The 22,885-nt window shown below is 40.7% G+C and overlaps 1 protein-coding gene and 1 pseudogene across 2 annotated transcripts in view; one reads left to right on the top strand and one right to left on the bottom strand.

Moving 5' to 3' along the window:
• LOC139112633 (uncharacterized) overlaps positions 1 to 22,885 on the top strand; it is a 154,041-nt gene that overhangs the window by 107,134 nt on the left and 24,022 nt on the right. The window contains exons 4-5 of one of the 2 annotated variants that reach the window (XM_070673713.1): positions 18,227 to 18,384; positions 18,555 to 20,852. In XM_070673713.1, coding sequence (XP_070529814.1) covers positions 18,227 to 18,384; positions 18,555 to 18,741 — 345 coding nt within the window. In that variant the 3' untranslated portion in view covers positions 18,742 to 20,852. Of the gene's footprint in view, positions 1 to 18,226; positions 18,385 to 18,554; positions 20,853 to 22,885 lie in introns of those variants that run through there. The other variant, XM_070673712.1, reaches the window with a different exon arrangement.
• On the bottom strand, positions 450 to 8,064 carry LOC139112607 (uncharacterized; annotated as a pseudogene).

Raw genomic sequence — 22,885 nt, 5'->3', positions numbered from 1 at the left:
TAAAAAAATTAACCAAAAAAAAAAAATTAAAATTCACAAAATTATGAACAGTCAAAATAGGGGGTTTAAAAAAAAAGGGTGCCTTGGCGTAAATGATTTAACCCTTCTGGTAATCTGAAAAATAAAAAACAGACGGATTTTTCATTATTATAGATGTCACTATCACATGACCCTTGAACAAGTAAAAAAAAAATTTTTGTCATAAAATAGCGGCTGTTTGAAAAAAAAAATTTGTTTTTTATATTTTTTTAACAATTTCGAATTTTTTAAAAATACAAAATAAAAAGTTATAGCTTTGGGCAAGGCCCAAGTTAGAAAGGGATGTATAAAAAACATCCTCTCCAAATTTGAAGTAAATCGGTTAATTAGAACTCGAGATATCGTTACCGCCAGCTCAAAAAAAGTAGTTTCGAGAAAAACGCGTTCGAAGTTTTGAGACAAGTTTTCGGCAATTTTCTTTATATAATGGTACAGAATCCTTATATATTCTTAATCGGCAATACCTGCTTCATATAGGAAACCTTCCTCTACTTCAAAATCCTCATTTTCTGATGTTCTCTGGTGAAGACGAGCAGTTCTACCCTCCTTTGAAGCCTCTGAAGTCCGGAATTCCGAGCGCTCGATACGCGCATCGTTTCGTCGCGCTACAAAAGCATTAGCATCTGGGCCAATCGTGATTCCCATAACTTCTAACATTTTTAATATGGGTATAAAACCTTCATTAAAAATACTAACTGCAAAGAAAGTGGCAATTTCAACTGTCTTTAGTCCAGCGTGAATGTGCTTCGGAGCAAACGTCCATATTAACGAGTTTAAAGATTCGTTATTATTTTGGGTTTCAGAACCCAAACATCGTTCCAATAAACAATCAGCTGATAAACTTTCGTAGATTGGTTTTATTACTCGTAAAACGTTGTCACTTAGAGAAGGATTTTCGTGATCAAATTCATCAATAGTGCCGTCTTCTATTGCCTTTAGATACTTGCACCAACTAAGCGAACAATTCATGTGTTGAGGATTTTCGTTGGTTGAAATTTTATAATAATAAGTTGCCCACACATCTCTCTTCATGTCTTCAACAGAATTTGGATTACGATAAATGGCTAAACCATAATATTGTTACGCCCGGTATACGGAGCAGCGTGAAGCTGCCGGCTCGCTCCGAAGTCTCGGTTCCCCGTTGCCAGGGGAACGAGGATTATTATTATTTGTTAATTGACAGTTCTGCCCATGTCTTGAATTGGTGCAGACGTGTAACTGCTTGCATGCTCTTTATTAAACATCGTTCCTGTTTCTTTTTACAAATCGTGTCTCTTTCTTTCGCGGAGCTCAGGCGCCGCGAGTGTGTGTGAGTGAGAGTGTGAGAGACGCGAACGCGGAAACGTCCGCCGACCCGTTCCCGGCGTAACATTTTGGGGGCTCGTCCGGGATGGCTATGCATGCGGCGAAGAGGAGGCGATCCCGTCAGGAGGATCCTGCTTCGTCTGAGGCGGCGGCGTTCGAGTCGTTTCGCCAGGAGATGCGTCAACTGCGGGTCGAGCAGGAACAGAGGGAGGAGAGTCTGCGAGCTGAGATTCGTCTGCGTGATGATGCGATCACGAGGATACAGAGCCGAATATTGCAGCTAAGTCCCTCCAATAATTTTTCGCGCGTCTCCGGTGTTCTTCCGGCGGAGGGGGGCGCGAGTTTTGTTCCGGATGTCCCTCCCGTTGAGGGTGACGCGCGTTCCGTGTCCGGGTTGAATCTAAAGTTAGACATATATGACGGTTCCGTTCCGTTGCGGGAGTTCTTTTCCCAATTTGATTTAATCGCTCGGGCGAAGCAGTGGGGACAGGAGGCGAGAACTGTTGCCCTTGTTTCTTGTCTTCGGGGTAGAGCGCGTTCGGTTCTTTGTTCTTTTCAAGATTCCGAGGGCATGGGTTACGCGGAGCTAAGAGCAAAGCTCGAGTTGTGTTTCGGGGAGCCGCGGTCTTCTCAGAATTATTATTCGCTTTTTACAAATCGGAAACAGAAGGAGGGGGAAGATTTTGCTTCTTTTGGGACGGAATTAGAGCGGTTGTCTCAATTAGCTTATCCAGAATGTCCCTATGAGGTACGGGACAAGATCGCTTGTGCTCAGTTTATTTCTGCGTTATTAGACGCTAGGGTTAAGAGAACGTTGCAGTTAGAAGGAATTTCTTCACTTAAGAAGGCGATTGAGAGATCGAAAGTGATCGGGACGATTTTCGGGGAACCTTTTGATAGGAGAGTGTCAGGTTATCAGGGACGCGCAAGTTCTTTTAGAAATTTTAATTCTTTTCGTTCGGAAAAGTCCAGGGGGGACGTTAAGGAAAACGAAGGGAAAGGGGAAAGTTCGGTAAATTCTAGGAAGAATAAAGGGAGTAAGTTTTCTCGGGAGACGAAGGGGGGGGCTCGAGGAGAGTGTTGGCTTTGCGGGAGGCCAGGACACTTCCAAAATCAGTGCCCCACCCGTAAGGGAAACTCGAAATAGTCGACCTCTTCGGGGGGGGGTCGGCTAAAGTAAAGGGGGCCCCGAGAGAGTTGTTTTCCAGAAGAATCGGTTATTCTTCACGTGATTTTTGTTTTGCAGGAAAAATTAATGGTAGGGAATGTAATTTCAGAGTTGACACGGGCTCTGATATTACTATTTTGAGTTCTAGGTTTTTCGGAAAGGGGAATTTAGTTTTGCAATCGCTTAGAGAGGGGCTAAGGTTTCGATATCCTACAGGGGAGGATGTTTCCATTAGAGGAGAAGCTAAAGTTTCTTTGGAGGTAGGAAAGTTTGCTCTTGAAATGAGCATGTTTGTAGCAGAAATTTCGGATGATTGTCTTCTCGGGGCGGATTTTCTGAGGAAGGTTGGTTTTTCTAAAATTTTTGACGAAGCTTTTGGTTCTTGTCGGAATTCTTTGAGGGTGGCCAGAGTCGAACAGACTTCCGGGGTGAATTCTTCTTTTTCTCAGAAGCTTTTTGAAGAAAGCTTAAAGGAATTAAATGATGAGCAGAAGAATGTAGCTTCTTCATTCTTTAAAGAATTTCAAGCGATATTTTCGGAGGAAATTGTTGCAGGGAATTGCGAGTTAGTGAAACATAGGATTGATGTAGCGGGCGCTCTTCCGATTAGACAGGTTCCTCGTCGGATTCCTTTTCGAATGAGAGATGAGGTTGATGGGATTATCGAAGACATGAAGAACCGTGGGGTAATTGAGGAGTCACGAAGTCCTTGGGTTTCTCCAGCAGTTTTAGTTAAAAAGAAGGATGGAACAATTAGATTCTGCGTCGATTATAGGAAAGTTAATGCGGTTACGGTGAAAGATTCTTTTCCTCTGCCAAGAATAGATGATATTTTAGATCGTTTGGCTGGGAATTCCTGGTTTGCTACTCTTGATCTTAAGAGTGGGTATTGGCAAATCAGGATGGATCCAAGGGACAAGGAGAAAACAGCTTTTTCCATAGGAAAAGGGCTTTGGCAATTCACTGTCATGCCTTTTGGTCTCACGAATGCTCCGGCAACTTTTGAACGATTTATGGAAAGGGTTTTAGAAGGGCTTTTTTCTAAGAGTTGTTTTGTGTATTTGGATGACGTGATAGTTTTTGGAAGAAGTTTCGAAGGACTTATGGAGAATCTTAATGAGGTGTTTCTTCGTTTGAGAAAATTCAATTTGAAAATCAATCCAGGGAAGTGTGTTCTTTTCAGTAGGAAAGTTAAATACTTAGGTCATGTGGTTTCTTCAGAAGGGGTAGCTACTGATCAGGAGAAAGTAGCAGCAGTAATAGATTGGCCAGTTCCTCATACAAAGAAGCAATTGAGAAGCTTCTTAGGTTTTTGCTCGTATTATAGGAGATTTGTGAAAGGTTTTTCTTCGATAGCGAAGCCACTTCATTATTTGACGGAAAATTTGGTGAAATTTTCTTGGACGAATGATTGTCAGGAGGCTTTTGAATCCTTGAAGCGAGCCTTAACTTCTCCTCCAGTGTTAGCGTTTCCGAAGGAAGAAGGTCAGTTTATTTTAGATACTGATGCTTCTGGAATAGGAATCGGGGCTGTTCTTTCACAGAGACAAGGGGATGAGGAGAAGGTTATAGCGTATTTCAGTCGGGTTTTATCGAAGTCTGAAAGGAATTATTGTGTTACTCGACGCGAGCTTTTAGCTATTGTAGATGCAGTTAAATCTTTTCGTCATTTTCTTTTAGGAGGGAAATTTTTAATTCGTACGGATCATATTTCTTTAAGGTGGCTCTTGTCTTTTAAGGAACTCGAGGGTCAGTTAGCTCGCTGGGTAGAAAGATTACAGCAATTTCAGTTCGAAATTGCTTATAGGAAGGGGACTTCTCATGGGAATGCCGATGGTTTATCGAGGCGGCTTTGTGAAGCGGAAAACTGTCGGTATTGTTTTAGGGTTGAGCAAAAAAGTCTTCCCGAAGGAGGGGAGACTGTGGCTCGAATAGTCTTCCATGAAGAGGAGTTAGATCTTTGGAAGAGGGATCAGCGGGAGGATCCGAGTCTTAATGTTTTAATACAGGCGAAAGAGTCTGGGGAACGTCTTTCCCGTTCGGAATTTTCTTCTTCAGATTCAACGGGAAGAGTTCTTAATTCTTATTGGGATTCCCTCGTTCTAGAGAACGGAGTTCTTTATAAGAAATGGATAGCTCCAAATTTAAAGAAGGTGCTGTTGCAATTAGTGGTTCCTCGTAAACGGATTAAGGGGATTCTGGCTGATGCTCATGATTCTCCTTCGGTTGGGCACTTTGGAATCAATAAGACTCTAGATAGAATTCGAAAGCGTTTTTATTGGGTTTCTTGCAAGCAAGATGTAGAAGATTGGTGTCGTTCATGTTCGGTTTGTTGTTCAAAAAAGGACCTTCTGGCAAGGGAAATCTCCTTTGCAGATTTACAATGTCGGGTCTCCGTTTCAGAGATTACAGATGGATGTTCTTGGTCCTTTTCCTATATCTTCTTCTGGGAATAGGTTTCTTTTGGTAATTGTAGATTGTTTTTCCAAATGGGTGGAAGCATTTCCGGTAAGGAATATTAGGGCAAGAACGGTAGCTGAGGTTTTTGTTAGGGAAATTATTTCAAGATTTGGAGTTCCTGAGGAGATACATACAGATCAGGGGCGAAACTTTGAGTCCGGTCTTTTGAAAGAGTTGTTGAATCTTTTGGGGATTAGGAAAACTAGGACTACTGCTTTACATCCACAATCGGATGGGCAGGTGGAGCGACAGCATCGTACGGTTTTGGAATATCTTTCAAAATTTGTTTCAGAAAATCAAAAGGATTGGGATCGTTGGATTTCAATGTTTTTGTTAGCCTATAGGTCTTCGAAGCATGAGGTCACTGAGGTTTCTCCGGCGGAGCTCTGTTTTGGCAGGGATTTGAGGTTACCGTTAGATTTGACGCGGGGAATGCCTCCTCAGTCTTCTCAGTTTTCAGCTTCTCAAGGAGAATTTGTTAGGAGTTTAAGACAAAGGCTTGATGAAATCCATTCTCAAGTCAGGAGGAAGATGGCGGTTAAGTCCTCTCGTGTTAAGGCGTTTTATGACAAGAATGTTAGAGATGTTTTATTCCAAGAGGGACAGAAGGTTTGGTTTTTTAATCCTTGTAGAGTTAGAGGTAAGGCTCCTAAATTGCAAAGTAATTGGGAAGGACCTTACTTGATTTTGAAAAAGTTAGGGGAGGTGGTGTTCTGTATACAGAAGTCGCCTAAACATAGAAAAAAAGTCGTCCATGCGGATAGGTTGGCTCCGTATTTTGAAAGGGAAATAAAATAGATTTTGGGGGCCGTGTTTGTTTTTTTTTGGGGGGAGAAAATTGATTTTTCTTTGGAAACTGCTTTTCTTCTTTCTCTTTTGAGGAGGAGTTTAGCTGGACGGGGAGAAAGAAGAATTTTTCTTCAGGAGGAACGTGTTCCGCTCCGTTTCAAGATAAAGGAAGATTTTTCATTAAGAAGACTGTTCTTCCCATGGTTTTTGATCTGTGGTTTTCCATGGGACGAAGGGCTAATGCCGGAACAGGAACTTGGGGAGACCTTGAGTCGGAGGGTCCACAGAAAGTTATGCCCCCCCCCTTGTTTGAAGATTTTAAGAGGAGCAACGGAATCGGGCTGGGAGCCAAGGACGGAAGCATCTTCGCGCTGAGGAAGATTCTTCGCGTCGCTTCGTGGAGTTCAGGAACTTGGACAGGAGTCCAAGGTGGAACAAAAAGCCACGGAGGCCCCCCCTGATTGTCGGGGCGACAATCTGGAGGAAGGGGGGGGGGCAGTGTTACGCCCGGTATACGGAGCAGCGTGAAGCTGCCGGCTCGCTCCGAAGTCTCGGTTCCCCGTTGCCAGGGGAACGAGGATTATTATTATTTGTTAATTGACAGTTCTGCCCATGTCTTGAATTGGTGCAGACGTGTAACTGCTTGCATGCTCTTTATTAAACATCGTTCCTGTTTCTTTTTACAAATCGTGTCTCTTTCTTTCGCGGAGCTCAGGCGCCGCGAGTGTGTGTGAGTGAGAGTGTGAGAGACGCGAACGCGGAAACGTCCGCCGACCCGTTCCCGGCGTAACAATATAAAAACAATTCATTGATTAGCTTATCAGTGAGTTAACCAGCGCCTCTGCCACTAATACCTTTATTCTCTTTTTTTGCTTTACGTAACCGTGAACCCATGCGTTTTTGAACATGCCCAACACACTCCTTTTTTTCTACTATCGAGTTATCATCGTAGGAGTTTATATCAAGAATGCCTTTGAAAGTTTTTGAATCACCATCTCCGATATATCGGACATATTTGGCATTATGCTTGATTTCTGACCTCCCAAACATTTCAATAACCGCGTCAACCTTCATTTTTCCGGCGTTTCCTTTATGATTTATAGTTCAGATTTTTTCATGCTCTTCGTACCAATCTTGATAAGTTTCGATGTCATTATTTTTTTTGTGTTTTCATAGATTACACCCTTGACAAAAACTTGATTTTACTACCGTATCAACAACTTTTTTACTGTACTTACCGACGAGCGTAGTAACACCAAAGAGAGAATTGAAGCCTCGTTTTTTCCACGTGCCATTGCCCGAAACAGTCAAATGATTAGGATTAGCGTGAGGATCAGACTCTTCTATTAATTCCTTTTCTTCTCTTACGGCTTTTAAAATAACTAGATCGTAAACCGCTGAAGCGGCCGTATATAAATTGTCAAGGCAACTGTAATATGTACCAATGGTCAAGCTTTGACAAATGTCCATTATACTACAAAATATGTTTATACCTTCTCTTCCAACTCCTAGCAATCTCATAGCTACTACAATTCTACGATTCACTTCGAATGCTTTATTTATAAAGGGCGATGATTGAATATATCTTACTTGCTCACACTCACATTGTAAAGCAATTTTGAACCCTAATCCACGAGCAGCTGCACGACTAAATTTTATTTCTTTCTTACATGTTGAACACAAGATCAATGTTGAAAGCGTGGTAAAAACAGAAAAAAATTCTAAAATACAATAACCGTAATTGTTATTAATAATAACTTCCTCATCCTGCGAATGTTTTAATTTTGCTGCAGATGCACTAGTGAAACTGGTTTTTGTTTCTGCAGTAAATTGATTACCGGAAAATTTTCTCTTTTTTGATCTGCATGGCCGTGAAGAACTAAATTTTGAAAATTTCTTATCCATGACACTATAAATAAATTCACAATTCACAATTTACGAAATAATTTTCACTTGAAAAATTTTAAACACGTTGTCAAGGTTTAGCACGTCCACTCAGTACGAAGGTTGGCTCAAAACTAACTTAAAATAAAACTAAAAGGAGAATATTCCAGCAAAACTCGTTTCTATGGCTTTCAATTAAATATAAATTTCAGAGAAATACTATACAATAAAGATTTTAAGAGAATTATTAATCCGTAACGATCCGGGAACGCTTACCGTCTTTTGTTCACTAATGCAAATAAGACCGGAACCGATGCAACGTCACAAAAACAGCTATAACTTATTAAATAATAGGAATTTTAAAAAATCCTTTTAATGGCATACTCTTGAATGTCTACACTTTCGAAATATCAAAAAAAAAATTTTTGATTTTTTCAAAATTCTACACTAGAATACCCCTTTAGTAGACCGAAAGCGGAAACTGAATTACATACCGACGCATCGATGCACGCTTTCGGTGCGATTTTATTTAAAAAATGTGATGACAACGGCTCTTTACCCCCGATATATTATGCGAGCAGAAAGACGACAGATGCCGAATCAAGGTACACAAGTTACGAGCTAGAAACATTGGCGATAATAAAGGCATTGCGAAAGTTTAGAGTATATTTACTAGGAATCGATTTTAAAATTGTGACGGATTGCCGAGCGTTTACATTGACCATGAGCAAAAAGGATTTATGCGTTCGCGTTGCTAGATGGGCGTTATTATTAGAGGAGTTTAATTATACAATTGTACATTGTCCGGTAAAAGTATGATCCACGTGAATGCATTAAGTCGAAATTCATTACCACGTATTATGTTAATAAACAGCGAATCGGAAGACAGCATGATCGCTAAGATTAGAAAAGCGCAAAAAAAGACACGAATTTACGAAGTATGTATCCGTTAGCTGAGAAAGGAAAAACTGATGGCTATGTAGTGCGAGAAGGACTCGTATATAAAGAAAATAAAGACGACTTGCAGTTTGTTGTGCCGAGACGTTTACAAACACAGATAGCTTGACAGGCTCACGAAAACGGTCATTTCGCGACCGAAAAAACCGAAGCGTTAATCAGACAAAATTACTGGTTTCCAAATATGCGAAATGTAATAGAAATCACCATTCGAAATTGCGTGGATTGTATTTTAGCAAACAGTAAAGCGGGCAAAATAGACGGGTATTTAAATCCGATACATAAGGGTTATACGTCTCTCAAAACGTTTCATATCGACCATCTAAGGCCGCTTCCTTCGACTAAGAAAAGTTATCGACACGTTTTTGTAACAGTGGACGCGTTTGCTAAATTTATGTGACTCTTTGGGACGCGATCGACCGGTACGTCGGAAGTAATTGATAAACTAAATTAATTCGCCGTAAATTTCGGAAACCCGAAAAGGATCATCTCAGATCGGGGAACCGCGTTTACCTCACACGAATTTCGCGAGCATTGTAAAAAAGAAAACATCAAACATATATTAATTACGACTGGAGTCCCTCGGGCTAATGGGCAAGTCGAACGGATAAATCGTACTTTGATACCTGTATCAACTAAACTGACTGCTCCGAGACCTAACGAATGGTACAAGTATTTGAATCAAACGCAACAATACTTGAACGCGGTACCAAGTCGAAGTACGGTCAAAACGCCTTTCCAATTAATGTTCGGTACGCATATAAGACTTAAAGAAAACCCTCATTTAAAAGAGTTAATCGAGGAAGAGTTAAAGGCAATATTCGAGGCTGGTCGGGATAAAACGAGAAAGCAAGCGCGAGAAAGTATAATGCGTACGCAGAAAGAGAATAAACGAAATTATAATAAACATCGGAAAGAGGCAAGAAAGTACTGCGAGGACGACCTAGTAGCTATAAAAAGAACACAAACTGGTCCAGGGTTAAAGTGCGCCGCGAAATTCTTGGGGCTGTATCAGATAATAAAAGCGCTTCGAAATGAGCGGTATATAATTAGGAAGGTAGGCGACCACGAAGGTCCAAATGAGACATCGACAGCCGCCGATCACATGAAACCATGGATGGAAGACGACGATCTTAGTGACGATGACCGCGATCAGGACGAAATCTGAGGACAGATTCAGAGTCAGAAATGGCCGAATGTAGGGCCAAAATTCCGGATTATCTAGAATAATTAAAATATGTATTAAAAATGCTTCTCGAACGATTGACAGTTACCCGACGGTAAATAAAGACGCGAAAAAAAACAACACGTGTAACTCGGCTCTTCCTACGAACAAGGGAAAAGGCCGATGAACTTAGAAAGTTCGGGAAGCATCGCGTAATAGATAAATAAACCCGCTTGAAAAAAAGCGAGTCAGTTCTCGCCTTGATGTCAAATAAAGACTGTGTCGCCTGACACTAATTTATTATAAAAAGCAGTTTTCTTTTAAACCAAATAAAACGAATATACCGAGTAATTCTGTACAATTTACCAAAATCTTCGAAAGACATATCAGTGTTTACATGATTATTTTACAGAGTGTTCCGTAAGTCGAGGTCAATCGCTCGGGAGATGAATGAGGAAACAAAAACAAGAAAAAAAGTTAATATAAACATAGGTACAAAAATGCGTTGTTTTCAAATTATCGCCAGTTTTGAGTCGCGCGCGCGCGCGCGCGTGCATAGATCTAAAAATTATATAATGTGTTTGAAATGACCTTTTTCTGCATTAATGCATGCTAAGCCTTCTTTCTAAGGAGTTCCGAACTCTTAGTAGCACTTCGGGATTTTCTCTAATGTTTCCAAATCCATTAGTTATTCTTTGTTTAAGTTCATGAACGTTATTAATTGGCCGTTTATAAACAAAGGATTTTAGGTGACTCCAAAGATAGAAATCACACGGTTTGAGATCGGGTAACTTAGGATGACAGCGTACAGGTCCTCCACGCCCTATCCATCGTCGACCGAATTTGCGTTCCAATTCTTGTCTAGCAATTAAACTGAAATGTGCACCATCATGCATAAATCACATATTATGTCGTATGTTCAAAGGGACGTCTTCAAGAAGTATACCTAATCTGCTTTTAAGAAATTCGACATAAGTTTCTCCATTTAATCTGCTTTCAAAAAAATGTGATCCAACAAGTAAATTGTTAATTATTCCTCCCCAAACCAAACAACTGAACAGCTGAACAGCTACATTATATTCCAAAAGAATTTTTTTTGTAACGATTTTCACAACATATTGACTATCTGTGGAATAAGCTTTCTGAACACTTAAAAGCCGATTTAGATGTTCAACAATATCGTCGATGTTTAAACATAATTTATCGAGTTACCAAACGCGTGTTGATGATCCTGCGCCTTGAATAAAAACTGTCGAATGTCTAAAAAAATTGGACAAGGTCTGTTAAACAGAGCGATTAACGCACTTTCGTTTAAATTGCACATACCCAGGTACCAGCTTTGTGGCCCGAGAATTCGATTGAACGAACGACTTACCAGGGGAGATCGTAGAATTAATCCGTTAGACGCGGTTTGTTGCGATCATAATATAGTTTATTTACGTAGTAACAATCTCGCAAAGCGCCAGGTAGCTAACAATAGTCTCGCCAATAAAGCACTGCAACGCATTAACTCAAAAGATTCAAGTTTCGGTGAAAAAGATACAGCTACAACCGTATGGGCAGCTATGAAAGCAAAAACGAAACTTCGTATAGGCTTATGTGCTACGAGGAAAATAACATCGAAGTGTAAGGATGGTTAAGATTAAACGAGAACAAGTTCACAAAATTAAAGTATATTTAATGGTTTCTTATATACGGAGCGGACCTTCGTCTTATTATATTATCAGAGCGAGACTGACTCCTTAACCGTTATTAACGCATGATGATTGAAGAAAGGACTTATATCTATTTCCTTTGAAGTGATCTTATCACATCAAGGTTAAGGTTTGCAGAAAAACAATAGGACCTTGGCCCTGACGAAAGCTAATATTCAGCGTAAACAGTTCTATAAATAATAAAATAATACGTGAAACTAAATATTTAAGCTCTTATTACTACAGAAGAAAACGGTGAAGAAGCTAGCACTTTCGATAGCGAAACGTGGTGGCGTTATACCGCTTCTACCCTTACTGAATGTTATTGGTTCGTTTGCTAATGGTGCTGCAGGAATCGCAAAAGTTGTAAACGATTAAAAAGTTGCACAACATCAACTCGAAGAAATGAACCGTTACAATTATGCTATGAAAGGTCGTGGTGTTTATCTCGCTCCATACTAACGTGGCGGTGGAGTTAGAAAAATAATAGAAATAAAAAACAAAAAAAAAACATTAATGAGACGTTAACACTTCCCAAAGATAGCACTACTGACATACAGTTACGACAGTTAGCAAAATACATGTGCATTCCATATTTTAGAGGCGTTTTCATGCGCAACACTACCGGTTGAGGAAATACATCAAAACGAGAACGGTATTGTGAATTTAGAAAAAGTCAAAGGATTGGGTACCCACTGGGAAGCGTATGTGAAGACAGGAAATTGCGCTATGTATTTCGATAGTTTTGGCAATTTTTGATCATCACAGGAACTCGCGCGATATCTGTGGAATAATGCAACACAAATTGTATATAATGGTTTGCCACATCAACGTTATAATCAGAACAACTACGGGCAATTGTGCCTACAGTTTCTGTAGACGATCGATGCGCAATTCAAGAACAAACGTTATGCCTTGTAAACTCAGTATCAATTATGTCGCTAACGCTCACGTTATCGGGCAAAGTAATATCCTTGCGGTGAGCTACTTTCCTGCTGTAGATTTAAGCGATGGTGAATATAAACTCGGGTTGGCTGATTTTGAAACGTATTTTACAATTCTCAACGTAATCAAATAATACATTTTATTTTGGTAATGTTGATGATGATGATGATGAAAGTATCATCATTCCTGACGGGTCGTACGAGCGGTGTGACATTTGTAACACAGTAATTTCGGGTCCGGAAAGCTCGTCGGAAGCCAGAGTGCGAGTGTAAAGAAACCGAGACTTGGTTAATCGTAAAATAAAAGATTTATTAATAAAAGAAAGAATATAAAGTCAAAATAATACACTTAATCTAACAAAAGGAATAAACAAAGTAATAAACTAAAGAATGAATTGCAACAAAACGGCCATCCGCCGTGAGCTGGATTCCAGGGGAACGCTAGTGCGGGTCGCTTTGGGACGTATCCTAGGTAACAGGCCATATCGGTCATACAGGCTTCCGTGGTTGCGAGTCGGCGGCGTGGATTACAAACCAGGCCGTGCGGGCCGCATCGGACGTACAGGCTTCGCGTTCGCGAGTCGGCGGCGCGGATTACAAACCAGGCCGTGCGGGCCGTATCGGACGTACAGGCTTCGCGTTCGCGAGTCGGCGGCGCGGATTACAAACCAGGCCGTGCGGGCCGTATCGGACGTACAGGCTTCGCGTTCGCGAGTCGGCGGCGCCGCGACTTAATTCGACTATGCGACGGAACGCCAGGACCGTGTTGGCGAGAGAGAGCGAGAGAGAGTCGGGAGCGCCCGAGTCTTGGGGATGTCGGTGTCGAGAACGGCCGGGAGCGCCCGGTCGAAGGAAGGCTCGGGAGCGCCCGAGTCTCGGAGATGTCGGTGTCGAGGATGGCCGGGAGCGCCCGGTCGAAGGAAGGCTCGGGAGCGCCCGAGTCTCGGAGATGTCGGTGTCGAGGACGGCCGGGAGCGCCCGGTCGAAGGAAGTCGTATAGAGCGAAGTCGGTTTCGGAGGCCGGGTGAGCCCGGTCGAGGAAGACTTGGGAGCGCCCAAGTCCTGGAGGATCGGATGCTGGGGTGCTCCCCAGCGCGGAAAAGGTGCCTCGTCTGCGCTCGAGGCAGCTTATATACCCGTGGGCCCGGGAGTGGGGGACACCCCACTCCCGAGCGGTCTGTGGCGGCGCGCGGTGTGGGCGGTTGGGCGGCCCGTGTTACCCGTTACGGTAATCCGCGCTACGCGCCGCGGGCGGCTGGTCGGCCCGCGCGTAACTTAAATTTTGGCCGGGGCCGCGCCAAGTCTTTGGCGAACGGTGATGGTCGCGGCGCGGGGTCTGGAAAGTGCAGTTTTCGTGGCTTAGTGCCACACATTGCTGCGTACATAAAACGTGCGCTCGATGAGCGTCATATCAACGATGTTGCGAATAAAATGATCCAGCATGGTACGATAAAAATGATTACCCTTTGACAATTCGAGCTAATAACAATACGATGAAAAGTGAGATCAAGCGTATTTATCAAATAAATTTCACCAAACCTTGCAACATTGGATCGCTCTTAAGATTTTTACCAAATCGAATATTCGAGTCGTTGCGCTAGCATGAAACGGACGCACCGATACAAATTATCAATATAAATGTTATTCGTGTTATATCTCGAGCCCCTGGTAACAGAAGACTCGAAAATATCAACAAAGTCGTACACGCGCGAAACGAAACAGCAAAATCGGCAGAATACGCGCCGATCAAGGTAACCCGGCGTTTTTGGCCGGGACGCGACGGTTTCAAACCATCGCGGTTGCCACCCGCTAATTGCTAAATGCTATGATGTTTACATAGCAACAGCCGGGTATTTTAGCGACCGACTACGGGCCGCCCGCGGGCAATTACAAAACGAATCTCTGTAATCGCTCTTCGTCACTTCCAAAGTATAAAAAGAAAACCAAAAATAAAACGATTGAATTTAACTCCGCAAGATCATTTACTTAAAAACTAAATATCGCCGATTGTATAATCTCCGGAGAACGGACCCTACAGTATCGTTTACGGTACCACACCTTCATTCATTCTCTTAACTGATTTAACTTTCTATCCATATCTTTGTTTATATATCCTCTCATTATTCTCCACCATTCTTCTCCCAAATTTATTTTCCTTGTCCTCAGTCCTCCCTCCTTCATTTTATTTCATTTTTTCCTCTCCAGTTTCTCCCTCATCCCCATGATCATTCCTACCATCACTCTTTCCTTCTCACTTCTTCTTCCTGCCTTCTGCTTTTTCTATACATATCCTTTCAATAACCACGTCTTTACTTTTTCCCATTCTTTTTTTTTCAACCACTTCTCACTTAAACACATTACATCACATCTCTTGATTTTCTCCTAGAAATTTTTGTTTTTATTCTTTAACCCTATCACATTTTAAAAAAACCTATCTTAAATTCTTGTTCTTTTTTCCTTTTTCTATATTTTATTCTTTTTTGTCTCTTTTCTTTTCCTTCTCTTCTAAATTCTTCTTTTTCTTTTTCTTTGTTTTTTCCTCTTCTCAATCTTTTTCTAAAAAACCTTACTATTTTCATTCTTCTTGGTTTTTTCCCTTATATTTCCTTTTCCTTTTTCTGCTTTTTCCTTTCATTCCCCTAAAGCTTCCTTCATCTTATCCTAAACCCATATTTTATCCTCGATCCATATTTTTATACGTTTCATTCATACCTTTTTTTTTCTGTTTTAACTTTTCTTCTTCGTTCCTGTCTTGCCATTCTATTTTTTTTTTCATTAAATTGTCCGATATCCACTTCTTCAGCTTTGCTTTTTTTTTAAAGACCTTTAATTTTTCTTTCTGTTTGAGAGTTAAATAAATTTGAGACTAAAAAACAAATATTGTTGAAGAAAAAATCATTACAAGCATCAAGAAAATTTGTTTCTAAAGTAAAATCAGAGATTATGTTGGTAAGTGAAAACAATGTTTATAATTCCAATTAATCGGGGTATAATTTAGAAATTTATACAGGTCAAGTGCTTAGCGCAATGTTTGAATTCTTTAACGCACAGCTATACACTATTCAACCAATCATTTCTGCCAACGGAGATTTAAAGTCCCCTTTATTAATAGTTCTACAAGAGACTAGTGGTAAATTTGGATCAATCGTTGAGAAAACTTTATACAAAGCAGACAATATTACCGTATTTGCATCAAAATCAGGCAAACTAACATCCGACCTTGTCATTAATTGGTTCACAAACGTTTTTTTACCAAACACTGGGAAAAACTCTGTTTTTTTTGTTAAATTCCTGGACTGGCCAAACTGAAAAAAAGTTCGACAATATTGATAAAGATAATAGAAACGTCCAAATGTTTACAATTCCCGCTGGAACCACTGGTTTAATTCAACCGCTGGATGTTTACACTTTTAGACTTAAAAAAAATTTTTTTTAATAATTTTTGAATATTGTCATGTTGTATAACTATGATGTAAATGTACATTTAAAAAAAAACATTCTCAAAATACAGTCTTTAATTCAAAACCAGTTTTCCTTCACCAGATTTAAGAATATATTTTGATACGCTTGGAGGAAGTGTGGGTATATTGCAGAAAAACCTGACAAATGCGGAGGCCTTGAAGATTTCTGTTCAAAAAATTGCAATAGCGCATGTGAATTCTGCAATGATATTACAATAATTAAATGTGATTGGTATATGACATCAGTGTGCATGCAGCACTTTTTTTGCCGTAACAAACGTTAATTTTGCACATTATTGCATTAAATTTAAAGTGTAAGTCGAAACGTATCCCAACTCGTAAGAGGCACGAAGACTCACGTTTAAAAAGCACCCCGATTTGTAAGAGAAAAGGAAACTCACGTTCAAAAAGCACCCCGATTTGTAAGAGGCAAGGGAACTCACGTTTAAAAAGCACTCCGATTTGTGAGAGGCAAGCGGACTCACGTTTAAAAAGCATCCCAATTAGTGACAGGCAAGGAGACTCGCGTTCAAAAAGCACTTTGATTTGTTATATCTGCACGGACTTCTCATCATATTGAATCCACCATTTTAAATTCATAAAAACAGGCTTCAAATTCGTTATCAGCAATCGCAAAAATCCTTAGTTACCTGATTTTGCAACAATCTTAAAAATCATTCGTAAAATAGTCGAACCAACCCAAATCAATAAAGGTGATTTCTACCTTTCAAATGGCTTTTGGGCCGATATAAAAAAATACGTGTCTAATAGTTTTCCATGTACTACTTGTATGCCAAGTTTTGGGAAAATCGTCGTATGACACTTTCCTAGTGTTACTTGTGAGTATTTTTACTTACTACTGTGCACAGTCTAAAGATGCGAATAAAAAAGATTGCCACGCTGGCCAAATGGGTGCCTTAAATACTAAGCTCTTTTTCGAGAAAAATCGAGACAAACCGAGCTTCGGAAGTACGTTATCGCGGTATATTCGAGAAAGATTGGGAACTGTTTTTAACAACATAAAGACAGTTAAAAATTAAACGTACAAGTCAATAACCTGACAATGGCTATACTTAAGCCCGTTGATGAAACCAAACACACCTTTTAGCCCGGCTACACAATTGATCAGGCATGCAACGGCCTCGTGATAGCGGCAAAACAGACAACGGATCGAACGGCTATATAGTTCGCGACAAATATAAGGCCAACAAATATAACGCAACGGATGCATTCTAAACAGAGTACTACGTTGTATTGCTGGACGAATTGAAGACTACCATTAAGAAAAATCGTCCGCATTTGGCCAAGAAAAAATTCTGTTTTATTAGAATAACACTCGAGTTCACACGTGCATAGTTGCAATGTCAAAATTAAACAAATTAAAATTTGAATTGCTTCCGCACGCACCTTATTCGCCAGATCTAGATCTTAGCCACTTTTTCTGTTTTTTAATTTAAAAAAATATAAGTCTAATACTAAGATGAAAAGTGCTGTAAATCAGTATTTTTCAGGATTAGACAATGAATTTTTTTTGGCGGTTTAAATAGATGGGAGAAACGTTAGACCAAATGTATTGAATTGCAAGGAAACTACGTCGAGAAATAAATTTTGTTTTGCTTCGAATTAAGTGTTTTTCTTAAAGAAGCCAAAAACTTTTCAAATAGCTCTTGTATCTCATTTAAAACAAAAAATTAGTGTGCGTCTTACATTTGTAGTTAATACTTACAATAATGTTTTTTACAATAAAATTTCTAATAAAAATTGCATCTTTTTTAAAAAATTGTTAAAAATTTTATTTTTTTATTTTATTTATAATTTTTTAATTTATTTATCAAATGTAAGGTGCATACTAATTTTTTACTTTAGATAAGATTACAAAGGCGCAATTGTGTTCACAGTGCAGTCAGCTTTGACGGCAAAGTGTTAGAAATATTTCATTACTTTTTTACATAAATGTTTACAAAAAAATTTTGTATTACATTTGAAGATGTAAATAAAACATATATATAGTATTTTAAACTATAATTTTTATATAAAACATATATATTTTAATAACGACATAGTACTCAAGCGCTGGCTACTTGTAACCGATCGATTGCCCAATACTTGATTAAATGAGTCGTTCTACACTTCTAAAACATTTATCGCTTCTATCAGCGCATTCTCATTTATTTTATTATACACATGTTTTAAAACTTATATCTTAACTGTTAATGCAAATAATACAAAACAATATAAGACTTTTTGTTTATTTTTTTAATTTCTTTTATCCCACGAATGGTTGAACTAAAATCATGATTCCCGTAGGACACTCTGCATATGTATTAATAATTTAAATAATGTTATTTATGAATTTTAAGGTTTGCAAAAATGATTACCTTATCATTGATGTAGAAAATAAAGCTGATGGTCTTGAAGCAAGTATACATTGGCATGGCATTTTTCAAAACGGATATCAATATTATGATGGCGTACCATACTTGACGCAATGTCCAATTTTATCAGCTAATACATTCAGGTATGTGGCAAGTTTATATAAATATTTTTGAACTTGTTTTGAAGTATCTATACAGGATGATTCAGAATAAGTACACAACCAGTGAAAAGTAATACGTCAAATTGACGTTAAATTAATATTAGTTTAATATTAAAATTTTATGCTATTTTTATATCGTTTTCGATATTTAGGTGTTTACAATTTGATAAAAAAAATATATATATTGTTGCGCTCTGGCTTGGTGGATGCACACTCGCCTGGTTACTCGCTTGCGGTTCCGAAATACACGGTCACGCACGCGAAGAGAAAGGAACACTCTTTACAAAAGGAACGCGTTTTATTAGGAACAAAACAGAACACAATAACAGGATGTGTTAGCTCTTGTTGACAGCACGACCCGGAATCCCTCAACTAATAATACCAAACTTCACGTCGAGCAAGGCCACAATAATATCAAATTGATGTAGAATTGATTTTACATTGATGGTAATGCAATGACTATTTCATTGCCATTGTTCGCTGAGTGTGTTAATGATGTTAGTGATATAAAAAATAACTAAAAGTTGTTATGATTACGGTAGAATAAGCGTTATATTAAAAAGGAAGGTAAATGATCAATTTATCAGGTGTATGCAAAACAGTGTTACTCTGTGTCTGTTCTCCGACAGTCTCCTGTGCAAGCCGAGCGGGTCTAATTAGGATGCGTCATTCCAGTACAGATAGTGAGGTCCACTTACAACAAATATGTTTTAATATACTTTAATTTTTAAATTTTATTTTTAATATATATTTTCGTAAGCAATATAATTAGCATTATGTGATGAAGTGTTCTATAATATTCTGTTAGTCGGCTACATTAAGTTTCTTGCAATAAATAATTCCATTTGTTTATGTGCGTTATCGAGGGCTGACTAGCTGTTTTTTATAATAAATTCAGTCACAGGCATTTTTTTTGTTTTAAAATATAACAGTAATGCATCTGTTACGTCTGACGCCGTATTGCTCTTCTAATAACTTGTCTTTTCGACAAACACCACCTTAGTGAACCATTTAACAAAACTTAAAATCGATGAACATAAAGCCAAAGCACTATAGCAAGCGGAGGCGTCACCAATAAAAAATTGTTAAAATTCTAAAGAAAAAACTTTTTTCTATACCAAGAGAGTATCCCGCCCAGATTATAGAAAAACAGAAACCGTTACAATTCCGGTAGTTGACATCTTGTTTGTCTGATAATTCAATCGTAAGAAAAAATCAAATTTACTGCGGTCAACAAGTTGAACGGTATGCTCATGGCTAATCAGTAAAGTGATAAAACGAAACATAAGGGATCACGAATTGGCCGGCAATTAGAAGATCTCTCTTTTTAGTTAAAGGGCACGGTTACTGTGACCTCTCGACTTTGTTACCTCAGATAAAGAATACCAAGAAACGTGTCTCTGCCATGGAAAATTCCAAGAACAATGAGCGAAATTTATCTAATATTCCAGAATTAAATACGGAGAAAATGCCAAAGCAGAACGGTGTTACGCAACGATCATCAGCAGAAATAATAAAAATAAGATATCCAGCAACGACTGATCTAAGTATCAAAGACGGCCGGTGTCATAAATTTCAAGAAATAACGTGGAATTAAAGCAATAGCAAAAATCGGAAGATGAGCAATCAGCCAATCTAAAGATGAAACAATTCTCCTTCCTTTTCATTTTTTGGCTATAAAAACCTCACAACTTTAGGCAAGAAGCACTACCGAATTAAGAAATTAAAGTATTAACACCATTACTCTGCCCGATTTCCTCGCTAACGAATTGTGGAAGATTTATTATTAACGATACGAGGAGCCTTATGCAACGCGGCGTCAGGAACTCATCGCCATCTTCGACATATTCGAACCGTACATATAAATCCATTGACCGCCCGCCACTCACCCCTGAGGAAGCTACAACCAGAGAAGTCCGAACTCAGATAATCTCCGCCAGCAGGAGTGAGTCAAAATCTAAATTTTAACTATTCTTGAAAAAAGAGGAAGACTTGACATCATTAAATATCTCCCTAAAAAATTATAGTGTCGTATCCCATGAATTTAACGCGTTAACAAACCTCCGATAATTTGTGACCAGCCCAAAGCGGACCACCAACGCATCGTAGCTTAATTAACACTACACCCTCACGTCTTATTACCAATACCGTCACATATACGGCCCCTGATGTCACTCAAATAGCATCTCGGTGTGAATTTCTCTCTCCTGTTACTTAACCTAACAAAAGAACTTTATCCGCAATTTGATATTGATTCGCATTTGTTCCCTTCTAATTTACAAGCTGTATCTAAACCAGAAACCTATCACCCATTTCTAGAAATAGATTTTTTTAACCCCGTTAACGCGACAATTTATCATCCCGCACTCCAAAAAAAATTTTTCTAGCTTTTTTCTCGACAATAATCCATCTACCTCACGATTTTGTGAATTACCAACAAATTCCTTACAGAATGTAAGTAATTATCATTATTAAACTAACCGGAAATATCAGTGTTGTTACAATTGCGAATCTTAGTTTTCTCGGTATTCTTTTCCCTTGTGTAATTATCAAGGAGAAAGGCATACCGAATTTTGACAATCGTGTCTTTACGTGTCATTTTCATACAAGCAACTTTTTTTTTTTATAGTGGGGGAATGCATTTACGCATACTCTCTTTCCTGGAGAAAGAAGAGGGTTATGTCGGGCTCGGGTCTTAAGCCGCGAGGCTGCCCACTACCGACTAAACCCCCACTTTAAGCCCGCACTGGTGTTGTTGACTGGTGGGGGGGTTCAGGAATCACGACCGTATACTTCTCAACCCCCCCGGCCCCGACCCACCCGATGACATGGGTGGGCCTCCCGCGCTGCCGCCCATAGGACTAAGGGCGGCAAGGTCCGCAAATTGCTGCGGACCGGCTTTTCTCGGTTGCCGTTTATCGACAACTTCTTCGTAGGAGAGTGAAACTGGGAGAGGCTTCCCAGCCTCTTAAACTTCCCAGTCTCGTCCTTCTTGAGACGAGAGAGAGACGCTCCGTCAAGATTAAACGCGACCTGGCAGGGCGACACTCGTCCCTCGCCTCTATCGTCATGACGGCGCGTCGGGGTTCAGGCGTGGACTCCGACGCACCGGCTGGGCATCGACGTCGGGACCAGGGAGGAGGAAAAAGGCTTGCGCCCGTCCTCTACCCCCAACCCGGCATCGACTTACAGCACCCGTGGGGGGTGGTTACCTTTCCCACGTACTACTTTGCCGGCCGGAGGGGGAAGAGGCAAACCTCTTCCCCCGACTGGATCCCGGGAGCCGGTAGTCGTCTGGCCATCGGCTGGCTGAGCAGGGAGAGGAGGCATGACCGGTATAAGAACCGTTGGCTGCCTCCTTCTTACCCGATCGGCATCCTCCTTTTGCCGCATAACGCGGCTGCAGAAGACAAGGAATGCATTTCATACTTTCTCGTTTTTTACTGCCTTTTTCATCAGGGTCGGGAGGGCCAGGTTACGTCCCGCTCTTCCGACCAGTATCGCCCTTTCCTGTTGCCACGCGGGGCACCGCTCCAACGTATGCTGGGCATCATCCCTTGGTGCCCCGCAGTGACAACACTTCTTGGATCTCTCTTTTCCGATGCGGCGCAGATACGAAGCAAAACATCCATGCCCCGTTAATATCTGCGCCGCATGAAAAAAGAGTGCCCTTCTCTGTTGGCAATTGAGCCAGCCCCTTAGAATCGGCTCGATGGCTTCAAGAACGCGCCCGCTCTCCATCCTTAATTGGGCACGGAGTCGAGTTCACCCTCCTTTATCGTTTCGGCACGGTGGTGCAACCTTATTCGGTTTTTAATCGCCGGAGTCAGCCGCACCCTGTGCCTCTTTTTGAACTCAAGAGTGCTTGTATGCACTCAGGAGTGTTCTACAGCCGTCAGATCTAACGGCGGATTTCCCGCCAATATCGCGGCGGCTGCCCTCGACACGGTGCGGTATACGCGCGCCGACCTGACATTGGCCAGGTGAAATGCCCTCTCTATGAGGGCACGACTATCCTTAGCCAATGCCAGGTTATTTGCCCATACAGGCGCGCCATACATGGCTATAAACCGCACCGTATTTGCGTACAGCCGCCTAGCTACCCCGCTGGGACCCCCAATATTTAGAAGTATACCCCTCAGAGCAGTTGCGCTGAACGCCAACTTTTCCGCGGTCGCGGCAAAGTGCCTGCGGAAAGTCCACCGTTCATCCAGGATAAGGCCCAGATATTTGACGGTGGACTTAGGCACTATCTCCGCCATGTCGATCCTTACGACTGTTAACGACGGTGAGCCCTGGGTTCCGTCATGGAACCACAGGGCCTCCGTCTTTTCCAGCGCCGCCTCTAGGCCCATCTTTCTGATGGCTAAGATGACGGCCCAGGAGGTCATCTCCGCTTGTGCAAGGGCCTCGCGCCAACTGCTCCCTCCCCGGCCAAGACAATTGTGTCATTGGCGTAACACGACATATGACAACCGGAGGG

This window comes from Cardiocondyla obscurior, unplaced genomic scaffold (assembly GCF_019399895.1).
Source record: "Cardiocondyla obscurior isolate alpha-2009 unplaced genomic scaffold, Cobs3.1 scaffold38_0_513239, whole genome shotgun sequence".
NCBI lineage: Eukaryota > Metazoa > Arthropoda > Insecta > Hymenoptera > Formicidae > Cardiocondyla > Cardiocondyla obscurior.
Note: the sequence above shows the minus strand (reverse complement) of the source record. Positions and strands in the feature narration are given on the sequence as shown.